Raw genomic sequence first — 12,058 nt, forward strand, 5'->3', positions numbered from 1 at the left:
CACTTAGACCTAGGACAAAACTGCTTTAAGCAGTATTCAACAGCTAACTTATACGCTAGCTCCAGCTCTTCCCCGAACAATAAAATCCATGCACCTCTGAGTATGATGCAATGTAAATTTTATATAGTGTTGAGGGTTACATATTAAAATGGAAGGGGGTGTGTGTGTGTGTTTTGTTGTTGTTTTGTTGTTGTTTTTGTTTTTTTTAACCCGCAATATGGGATCTAAAGATGAGTTAATACCAGATGTGAAAAGATCGTTAAGTGCTGTTAGTAATGCAGTAGCCTTTGTGGGGGGGAATCTTGCCATCCTGTACCTTGAGGATTTTAGTCTTTGTTGTGTTAACGTTAATAACTATTAATGAAATATATTGTTTAGGTCTGGACATTTTTTTTGTTGCTTCCCAAAAGGATCAGTACCTACAGAATGCACTACACTTCTGTAGGAAACGCTTTTTAAACTTGTTGATTTGCTGATGTTTGCCTTCCAAAGAAGGTATAGAAGTAGGTATCTATATCAAGCACCTAACAGTGGTCTTGTTTTTCAGAGTTACCTTTTGCTGTTTTAACTGATGGGGGGACTTACTAGCTGCAAATTCCCACTTTTCATGATGTGAAAATGTGTTCTGACCTCTGTGGAGCTCAGAGAGCTTCAGTAGCTCTCAAATGCCTTGTGCAAACAGCAACAACAACAAAATCACACCTGAGACTTTTGAAAGAGTTATGGAGAAGGAAGAAGGCTGGGAACCCTCCTGGCAAAGCTCTTTCCTGACCCCAGGAGAAGGGAACCAGGAATAAAGTGCATCTTTGCATTGGCTGGAGACTAGGATCATCTCTCTTGAGGGGTCAGTATAGGTGCCAAAAGTAAAATGTGGAGCAGCTATTGACTGGCTCACAGCCACAGCTGGAACGTGCAGCATACGGGGGGATAGCTGCAGGATAGCAGCTCCCTCCAAGTACAGAAACTCAAGCGGGAGCTGGCACGGCTGCGTTGCACAGAAGCAGAACATCGGTGATAAAGTGATTGGTGGCTCTTGGGGAAGCCTCGGTTTCCCCTGAGTTTATTTTGGAATGTTTCATCTCTAAGGTGGAAAAGAAAAGTGCAACGGGAGGCATCAGCAGGGAGCTGGGCAGTGCTGGGCTCTGCCCAGGAAGACGGGTTTTCTCGCCCTGCTGCCTGGCTCCAGGGGCCTTCCTCTGTTCTTCAGTTATGCTGTAATTCTGTGAACGGTTCTTAAGGCAGCAGCATATACCAGTGCTCTTATTGCGGGGAGGTGTCCTGCCTATCCCTAGCTTCTCACTTCTCTTCCTTGTTTCTTAGGTATGCGGTAGAAAATCAGGAACTGATTAAAGTTAACTGCTGTTTTGTTGGATTAGGCTTTTTTAAGCCCAGGTAGATTCCCTGCTCTGGCTTGTCACATGACTCAGTGCTGTTTGTGCTGACATAAGGGGAAAGAGAGCCTCCCTCCCCTTGCAGTGGTGCTGCCTGAACCGTAGTGTTGGAGTGAAGCTTTGCGTTAAGACAGAGAGGCCCCATCCGTGTGGGCCTGCTGCTCCCTCAGCACCCGCTCTAGTGTTTGTCTGATCTTGTAGTGAGCTATATTTGATTTAGTAATTCCGTAAAATGCTGTTTTGCCTTTTATTTTGCCAGGTTAGTTTGGCTTGGGACAGATAAATGGCAGAGTCAACGCAAGCTGGGGGGGAGAGGCAGGGAGCATGTGTCAGGAGAGCAGAGAAATGCTGGCTGAGTGGGACCTCCTCTCCCTTCAGAAGCGGTGAGGTGTTAGATGGATTCAAGCTGTGAAGCACAGCTTCACCCTTCAGCCTTTTGACTCAGCTCTTCAGAGGCTCTGAGCCCATCTCATTGGGAAGAGATGGGTGGGATGAAGGAGGTGATATTAATGCCAAGCACAGCTTTCTTCTGAACTGAGCATAGCTGCTCCGTTGCTAACTTGATATTGGGAAGCGGTTGGAAGGATGCGGAAGGTGCTTTGACCTGCAGAGGAGACTGAAAGCGTGTGGCCCAGCTTAGAGCTGTGCCAGTGTCCTTGGGTAGCATCTATTTGGGGATTTGTTCGCTTCTCTTCCCTTCCCTGAACAGGAGCCTTGACTTCACAGCACCCTGGTGTAGGCGGGGAGAGGGAAGTGTACTTGTTGCTTTTGGTCCCACTTTGTTGTGGAAACTCTGCCAAGTGTGGTGGCTGAGGCGCCTGCAGGGTGCACATGCATATCTTTGCTCTCTCAGCTGGCCCTGGGGAGACCCTGAACAGGAATCTGTGGTTTCATGTCAACACAAATGTATTAATGATGACAAACTCTGCAGCATGTTCAACACTGTGCTTATGCTTACAAACCTGACTCCGGCACCAATACAACTGCAGTTTGCCTAGGAAAATACAAAGCTACAATATCCGCTAGAGATGCGAGATGCATGCAAATATATCTCTTCAGGCTGTATGTCAGGTTTGGGTGCTCTTCAGAGGCTGTGGGGCCAGATCTCTCTGCTGTAGAAATAGATAGATCTTGTTGACTTCAGCTGGAGACAGTGCTCCTTGGTGTAGGAGAGGGTGCTGACCCTGGTAGACCAGTAAACAGGAGACGTGTCAGAGGATTCCCAAGGGTGTTCAGGCCTTGGTGTTCTTTGAAAAGTTTTTTGCAAGGAACTTACAGCGGAGAAAGTGCCACTTGCTTCTCCAGAGAGCCATGGCAAGGTTGAGCCTCTGCTCTCTGACTTGGAGCATGTGGAGCAGCAGAGAGTGGCTCTGCAAAGAAAGGAATAGGCTTTGTAGCATTAGCAAAAATCTCTTTACTCTCACTTTATTCTCCTCCTCCTGTGCTAGTTGGGATCACTCAGGTATGGGGTCTAAAGTGGGTTTACCCCCGAGGCTTTAAACTTTGTGGTTGGTGGTGGGGGAGCAGGGCTGACACCTTTCCGTATGCAAGTGAAAATTGGACAGACATGTTTGGGAGTGACACTGCTCCTTGTAACCTTCATGACAAGGGAAAGACATGCTTTAAAAACTCAGTTGAGTGTGTGGTTTTTTTTTTTTTTTATCAGCCTAATGCCTTTTGGAGTCTGAATCTCTCTCTCTCTCTCTAACCCTTTCCTCTCCCTCTTCAGTCAATCTTTCAGCTTCCCAAAAGCTGAGGAGAAGCTGTTGCTGCTATGGGTGTCTCTCATGTCCTTGGGATGTGTTGCTGTTGTGTGTGCCGGGCCTGTGCCCAGCCCTGCCTGTGGAGGGAGCCAGGAAGGATGGAGAGCTGAACCTGCAGGGAGAAGTGACAGTAACTCAAATGGCACATCTCCTTCTGGTGTGCAAATAGTGTGTTCCTGTATGCAGCATAGCCAGCTGCATGCTGTTGAGATGTGACCCCACAGCTCGGGGGGGGGGGGGGGAAGCCCTCTACCCCAAACTTTTTTTTTCCTCTTCAGGATGCTGTCGGCTTAATGATTTCCTGCTGTGCCTCATCTTGTCTCTTGTACCGGTTGAATTACTTGTGGGCTGGGCAGTAAACCAGATCTGTAAATGGGACCAACTTTCAAAATCACCTTTTCTTTACAGAGCGAGTTTTAACCTCGATCAGTTCCCTCTTCTGGTTCAATGTATGGTCCCTTACGCGGTTGTCCGTGCAGTTGAGGAAACCAAGTAGAGGGGGATGAGGGATGGGAAAAAGTGCTGTGGTGCTGTGCCCAGAGTGGGGTTACACCTCTGCTTGGGGAAGGGCTGTGGGAGCTTGCATCTCCTGTGAACTTTGTCACTGGGACAAAGTTTAGGGGATGTTTGTTGTAGCAGGAGGTGTTTCTGTTGAAGTTGTAGGAAGGATCCGCAGTTCTCTCCAGATGTGACTTGGGACAAGCGGGAGAGCCCTGATGCGTGCAGCAGTGAGAGAAAGATTAGGAAATGTTTGTTCCCACAACACTTGCGATGGGGAACTGATGGCTGTGGCAGAGAGTTTACAGGTACCCAGTGGTACTGTAGATGAAAGTGCAGGATTAACTGAAATGTCAGATGATCTTATCTGCTAATATATGGCTTCTTTGAACACAGGTTGCACTGGTTTAACTGCAGCTGCTTAAACAAGCAAACTGCATCGATCCTAAATTGATCTGTTACCCTAAAAAAGAGTAACCCATGCCCTCCTTATGTGGGTATTTAAAAAAAAAAAAAAAAAAAAGGATTATATTGATCTAGCTTTTTAGCTTTCTCACTAAAGTGTAGAGTGTTTGAGTTTACCCCAGTGGGGTGAACTCAACCCAAAGCATGGGACAAGGACAGGATAGCATTGCTGCATGTTGGTGTGTCCTGTGGCTTGACTGTGCCCGGAAAGATACAGAATGCAGTAACTGTCTGCAAAAACTGTGATATAGGGCCCCCTTCTCTCCCCTCCTGGCTGTTGCTCTAAACTGACCATTTTAACGTGCTTCCAAATTCTGAGCAAGCTCTTAAGCTGTTCCTTGCTATGTCATGTAGCAAGAATACGTGTGCTGCGTGAATTCGGGAACGGGGCAACACTGGACTCCCAGGAAGAGAGGGCAGCTGTGCCTGTCTCTCTTGTCCTCAGCAGGAAACATGGAGCCTGTGGGCTTGGAGAAGGGGTGCTGGGGAGGATGTGGTGCTGGAAGGTGAAGGAGCTGGGCCTCTAGGGGTAAGTCACCTGTGATGTTTGGGGGGAGGGAAAAGGGGGATTCTTGGCCTCTATGGATGTTTGGAGAAACCCGGCCCCCCTCCCCCCCCGCCCTTCTACCTGTGGTGACCTTTGTAGGCCCTTGTATCCTTCGCAGAGAAGAGGAGCGCGACTTTTAGCTTAACCATGCTGTGTGACTCATGCTGCCCCTACCTCAGCTGAAGTGGGAAGGCTGAGGAGTACACATGGGCTGGGGTGGGCAGGCAGGGCAGGGAGATGCTGCAGCAGTACGGGAGGTGCTGTGGCACACCCAGTTACCAATACTGTGTAAATTGGCTGGTTGCTGCTAACAAGCTGGAGGAAGGCAGAGGGGAAAAAAAGCTGGGCTGTGGTAATTAGAGAGAAGGGGTTTCCTGTGAGTTGCATAAAGCTCTGCATCTGCATTAAGTTCTTGTTTAAGTGAGGCCCAGGGGAGTGAATTATCCTGGCTCATAGGGAAGAGACGTGAGGCTTCCTGACCTCAAGTGCTCCCTTTGCAAAGGGAAGGTCGTAGGTGCTGGCTGGGGCCCAAGCTCTGGAGGATGAGGAGGGTGTTTAGCGACCATGGTTCCTTTGGCGCCATGGGGTCCTGCACACTTCACCGTGCCAGTCGTCAGCTTCCACGTTTAGTTGCTGTTGTGAAGCCCCCTTTGTAATGCCCCAAACTCTAACATACTGTTTTAACCAAGCTGAAATTCCATGTTACAAGTGAGCCGAGCTAACGACTTTCCATCCCTGATGGGGACAGCCAGGCTTCTTTGCCCTGGCCATGGCATTTACCTGACACCTCAGGGAGCCAGTTCAGTGTGCCAAATTGGCAGAAGACTTTTTCCCAGGTTAGGCGTATTTTGTCAGTTTAGCCAGCTGGACTGGGTGGTTGAGGGGTACAGACGGGCCCCAGGAGCTGGAGCATGAGAAGCGACAGGGATGCGCGCAGTGGAGGGGGACCAAGGCGAAGCACCCCCAGGGAGCGCAGGCAACAGGCTCCTGAATGCTGTCTCGGGGAATAGAGGTTACTGGGGGTGGGGATGCGTATTAGGATTTGCGTTGCAAATGTTTAACTGCTCTTGGAGATCTGACTGGTGACTTCTGCCTTCTCTTTGAGTATTTTTATGGGGCATGTGTTACACTGAAAAGCAATTTCAAGGTGGAGAGTCAGTCTTTCCTCTCCTTGCATGTTTCAAATGTTATGCTAAGCTAAATAACAGGACGGACAGTGGTAGGGAGAGTGGGGAGCCAAATTTGATGAAAGGGGGATTTAAGGTTGCCTTTTTCTTTGCATTTCTGATATATGGCTTGAACTGGGGGAGCAAGTAAAATTCAATCCCAAATGTTTCAAGACTTTGTTTTAATACAGAGTTCAACTGTTGTAATTTTTGAATTCAGACACTTCTCGCGTTCTATATATAAACCTGGTCTCCACCCCCGTCTTTCTCTACCAGAGGCTGTCTTTTCACACTCCTGTTTTTCTGCCTAGTGTAGAAGTAATGAAAATGCATGGTACACAAAATATCTTGTATGTGCAGTTGCTACTCATTTAAAAAATATATATTTATATGAATAAAAAAAATCATGATGTTTTGCCATGAAAACTGAGGAATGAGGGGTGAAAATATTTCACATTTCATTTTGGCAAGGCATGAGAAATAAGGTAAATCAGAAAGTTTGGGCAGTTGAGAGTAAAAATTGGTTTAATGTCTAAACAATACTTGCTGATGTGTGTGATTTTTTTTTTTTGTAAATAGACTTTAAATTTAATGTTAGATTATTTTCATCACCTTGCCCTGACTGTTCTTATTCTGAGCAGATACAGTATTAAAAACGATCAAAACATGAGCATTCACAGTATTGTAACTACTAAACTTTCTGATCTGTTTGGAGGACCGGGAATTGGTTGGTGACAGGCTGCTGCCTCTGCCGCAGTAGAAGCGTAAGAGCAGATAATGTTCCTATTTCATTCTCTGGACCTTGAGATAGGAGTGTCCTGTCATTGTATTACAAGATCTTTTCTCACCTATGTCTTTTAGATAGCATGAGGTGGGGGTTTCTAGTTGTGCAGTGCAGAGAAAACAGCATCATGTTGAAATATTGTGTAAACCTTCAGCGTTATGTGAAGCTTTGTAGTGGAAGCAGTCATGTAGGCACCCATTCATAACAAGACCTGCAAGTTTCTCTTGGCCAGGACAGGTAATTGAGCTGGCTGTGCATGCTGACTCAACTCGGCGAGTTTCTCTTTCTCTCCTCCTCCTCCTCCTCCTCCTCCTCTCATGACTGTCTTGTTCTGGAAACTTGAACTGTACGTGTCTGAAGAACAGCAGATTCACAAGAATTTTCTGCTTGAAATTTGCCTTAGCTTTGAGGTTGCGCTCTCTTTCAAACTAAATGCAGCTGTGGTTCTTGACTTAAGGCTTTCAGTGCTCTCACACTGAACAACTGTTATGTTGGTTAAAAATGGACCTGTTCTCCCGAGTGTGTGTGCATGTGCACACAGAGGGTGTGAATGCACCAGAATTTCCCTGGAGCAGTTGAGCAAAGGACCCGATTCTGATCCGAAACCCCTAGTGTTTCTTTGGACAGCGTTCCTGTCTGTATGGCAGATGGAGGGACAGGAGGGCTCTGTTGGGACAGGTGAGGAGGCTCTAGAAAGTTGAAATCCAGGAGGTTCTTGCTTGTGTCTGTCCTGGAATATTAACCTCAGTGCACACAGTAAACTTGCAGAGACGTTAAAGGCTTGGAGCCTTCTGCTTGAGCCTACCTCCTCCCCTTTTCATTTAACAATGGCTAGAAGAAAAATAATCAAGTATGCTGGAAGAGAAACATTAATTAATTTTTAATTTAGATCTAACTTATGCTTCTTAGTGTACTGCATGAAAGAAGGTGAGTTTGCTGCATCTGACAGCTTATATAGAGGATGATGCATTGGAAAACAAGGAAGGGCCTCAGGTCTGGACGGGAAGATGGGGTTTTGACTTTACAGATGGGTATCATAGCTTGATTAAAAGCTGCAGATGTCTGATAAGTCACTTTTGTATCCATTTTGCATCTGAAACAAGACTTTCTCTGTAACTTGGTCTATATCTGTTTTCTCTTAAGCCAAACTTGCAAGGCGAAGTCAGGAGAGAGAGAATCTCGGCATGCTGGTCTGGTCACCTAATCAGAATCTGTCTGAAGCAAAATGTAAGTCTCTTTAAATTCTGTCCCATCTCCCCCCTCCCCCCCACCCCAATGTATCAGTTGAAGAATGTGAAGGTGCCGCTTTCAGCAGAGGTTACGTCTATGACCTTTTCATCGTGCTTTGGAATCAATTTGAGTTGGAAAAAAGGAAAAGCCTACAAAGCAGTCCCCCAGAATACCTTTGTTCCCAACTGGGCAACTGCTCAGAATGCCAAATCCAGAGAAACAAGGAAAGCAGAGGAGAAATGCAGTGCTTTTGCTTCCTTGGTACGGATTCTTTAAGATACTTATTATCTGCAGGCCTCCATGTTCACCTGCTGTAGAAGACTGAAGTAACTGCTGAGAGCAAAATGAAAAGTATGGGTGGTAGGGGGGAATCTGTGGCAATTTGTGGTACCTTTTTCCCCACAAAGATGCAAAGTGCACATGTGGAGCTCATGGAGATTGAAATGCTGGAACAATTGCAGTGCCATGGAATTCCACGTGAGGGCAATTACCAGCTCTGTGCATGTCTGGGAACAAGTCTCAGTGCTGTTGCCAGATGGTGAAACTAGTGTTTGAAAGGTTTGTCTTTCTACAGATCCCCTCATGAATAAGTAAGACTCCTTGATTAAAGGACTGCTGTTTGAGTGCAGCTAAACCTCAGTGCTTTTGGGGAGAGGGAGTTGAAAGGTATTTTTGACTTTGTGCTCTGATTACCCGCTTGCTTCCCCCCCCCCCCCCCCAAAGTCCTGGAACCAAGATGAAGAATTTCATATCCCTGTCCTCCACAGTTGTCCATGGTGGCCCCATCAAGTTGGCACGTGGTTTTCCTCTGGACACTAGGGATAAGATGCATCACAGCATGGTTGTGAGGATGTAGTGGCCTTTGCTAATTAAGGCAGCAGAGATTGTGTATAAAGTGTCATGAGAGGATTGGGCTATGTTCTGGGGCATTTGTTTCACTGAGGAAGTTACTGCTTAAATTATAAAAGGATGATGGTACTGTGATTTACAGATTGAAAGGTGTTTAGCAAGGATCGTATTTTGCTTTCTCTTGTACCAGTGATGTCACTTTTGCTCCCTTCTGGCTATTGTTTGCTTAACCAAATAAGACTGATGAGGAGAGGGATACATTTGACAGTTACCTACTGCTGTAAACCTCTAAAGAGGAATAAGAACAAGAAACCGTCACCTCTACCAAAAGAAAAACGGTATGGGTAGTCTGTGGCACAGCAGAGGAATCCTGTAGCTGCCTCTCAAAGTCTTAGTCTTTTGGATCTTAGCTGTGCTTTGGAACTTTAAATTTTTGCCTGGTACAAAGTGGGTTCCTTGGAAGAGAATGGAGGAGGAAAAGGAGTGATGGTGTATGGAGTTCAGTAAAACAGTCTTGTGTCAGTGGCCACAAAGTACTCAGTCACAAAGGGTGCAAGGATATTTCAGGATGTAAAAAGGATATAATGGCCTGCTAAGAAGATGTCACAAATCTAAAAGGTTACAATTAATGTGATATGACAGATTGATAAATAAAAAGTTGATATCAATTGACTTGTAGAATGCTGATACAGCAAAACTGTTGGAGGAAGTCCATGAATATGAAGAAAGGGAAGAAGAATTTGCTCAAATAAAACTGGAATAATGGTGTAGGCCCATCAGCTATTTCACCACCCACAGAAGATGCAGGCAAATATTTCATACAGTGTTTGTGGGAGAGAAGGAGGATGATGCTCTTGTGCCATATGCCATGCAGAATATCTCCCAGGCACCTAATAGGAATAGAGGATGTGGTTGCATCTACTAGTAAAAAACATGGGAGGAGCATTGGAAGAGGTGGCTCAGGAGATCTTGGAACGGTAGTAAAACTGCAGCAGACAGAGAGCAGCTGCGTGGGGAGTGAGATAACAGCATAACTGTGGACTAGCGGGTCATCCTTTTGTCAAATATTGACATAAAGCAATACTGCAAGAGATTTCAGTTATTCCTGTCTCTACCTGGTGTTAGTTTAAAAAAAAAAAAAAAGAAATATGAGAAATAAATCCTGCTGAAAAAGGCTGCTTTTTTTTTTTTGAGACTACATATGGATTTATTGGTAGAAATAACCTCATAGTTCTGAGATGTTCAGCCAGTTGTTAGGCACTGATTTGCTACTGCGTGGTCTCAGTCCCCCTTCTTTTCAAAAGACATGATTTTCTTCCAAAACCCTAGAGCCCTACAATGTCTGTAGAGCACCTCTTAAATGTATTATGAGCTGAGTTCCTTAATCTGTTCCATAGTTTATGAACAAGGGACATCTGGGGACAGGAAGTCTCTTCAACTGTTTTGGAGTTCACTGACAAGTCTTAGCATTGTTCATGGTGAATCCTAATTAAATGGGGTCCATGGGGATGTGTAGTAGGACTGATGATGTTCAACCCTTTCATCCGTGGAATGGATATGGAATTGCTTTTGAGAGAAACTGAGGATAAGCCATAGGTTGACAGGGTTGTAGATTGTTTTGGATCTTTTCTTAAACCGAACTGATGCCAACAAAATGGGTTCTTAATCACATCAAATGGGGAGTTAAAAATATCAATATGGAAAGCTCTGGCCTTATCGTCTGCATGAAGGATGGTGTTTGGAAAGAAGTAGCTTGGAGAGGGCCTTTTGGGGACGCAGTGGGCAAGTAACTCAAGGCTTCCCAATGTCATGCTTGGACTAAAGGGTGATGTGAGTGTGAAGAGGGTAAGGTAGTCAGTGGAGCAGTTTCTTGCCTCTGAAGTCAGGGTTCAGGAAGGAGAACATTAGAATAGCAGCATCAGTGTTGCAGAGGGAAAACTGAAAAAATGAGAAAAGAATAGAGAAAGGAGCTACTGAAATGTTTTGGAAACTGAAGACTAACCAAACTCCATCTGTTTAGCTTACTGAAAAGAGACTGAAAGGGGACTACTAACAATTATTTTTTCAAAGGGAAGCTTTGACGTAGTAAAGGAGACCTATGTAATACAAATGGCTGCAAGAAAAGTCGACATGAAATGAAATGCCTGAGTATGTTTTTTCTCCTTTGTGATTGACTGTTGGAAGTTACCCAGGAAAGCAATGGATTCCTTATTTGTTCATGCCCTTTTAAACAATTGATTTTTGTGACATTTTGCATTTGATGGGGATAATCATTGGCCATGTGAAGTGGCAAGTGGAAGGGCCTGTGGCCTCCGGGAGGCTGGTGTAATGCTGTGGATCCTAGCTAGCACATCCACTTCTAATATTGCTGCTGTGCAGGCTGAAGGGTGGATGAGTAAATCTTTCCATCCAGCTGCATGTTGGTACCTGTGTCTAGTTGCTTTCATTTGCGCTCCAAAGTCTTTAATCCATCCTGTGTCTGTTCTTCTGGTAAACTCTTTTTTTAAAAAAAAAAAAAGTCATGGATTTTTTTCTAGTCCTATGGCTGGGCCTCGATGTGAGGACAGACGTTAGTGCAGCACATGTTAGCATGTAGAGAGCAGAACAGTTCTGTGTAACCAGTGAAATTTTATGGTGGCCACCTCAGTTAAAGATGAACTTGTGCCGCACAAAGCTGCGAGCGGGTCCCTGACAGCACTTAGAGCAATGCAGACTGTCATGTGTTTGGCAGAGGGCTGGACAAACCAGGAGAGACTGGGAGGGTCCTCTGTAAGCTGAATCCTGGAAAGACCAGTATATCAGCCAAGACCTGGTGGATATCTGTATACCGGATGCTCCAGGCTCATACAATTAGTTAAAACTTGTTTGGGTCCCACGTGCTGTATGAGCTGGAGCAATGTTTTAATCATGCTGGAGAAACCTATTGTCTGGGTGCCATGAAATGGCATGGATGTACAGAGAGAATGTGAAAAAAGAAAAGTACCTGCTGCCACATCTTTTTATCTTGTGCCTTGTTAATCATTAATCCTGGGTACAAACCACTTGCTCCTTTGCCCTTATTAACGTCAAAGTTGAAAGCTGCCAGCATGTTCCACATCTCCTGCCAAACCTTTGCCTTTGAAGGGTCAGTTGCATAGTAGTTGCCACCGTGAGTGAGTTTGTAAGGTAGCCCAAAGCCAGACGTTTGTATTACCTCTTTTTAAGAGGAAAGTAAGAAAGCAGTCATCATGCAATATCACTGGACATTTGGACTTGAAATAACTGTGCTTCTCTTGCAGCTGTGCTCTTAGGCCTGCGTGCTGTGGCTGGTGTTGCACCTCTTACAAAGAGCTTGCTCTCCAGATGGGACTTCTGAGAGATTCTGT

General features: G+C 45.4%; 1 protein-coding gene across 2 annotated transcripts in view; it reads left to right on the forward strand.

Moving 5' to 3' along the window:
- The window catches only part of RCOR1 (REST corepressor 1), an 89,380-nt gene that overhangs the window by 36,890 nt on the left and 40,432 nt on the right, over positions 1-12,058 (forward strand). For both annotated transcript variants that reach the window (XM_068947098.1, XM_068947096.1), the window contains exon 3: positions 7,758-7,841. In XM_068947098.1, coding sequence (XP_068803199.1) covers positions 7,758-7,841 — 84 coding nt within the window. The remainder of the gene's footprint in view (positions 1-7,757; positions 7,842-12,058) is intronic.

This window comes from Struthio camelus, chromosome 5, assembly GCF_040807025.1.
Source record: "Struthio camelus isolate bStrCam1 chromosome 5, bStrCam1.hap1, whole genome shotgun sequence".
NCBI lineage: Eukaryota > Metazoa > Chordata > Aves > Struthioniformes > Struthionidae > Struthio > Struthio camelus.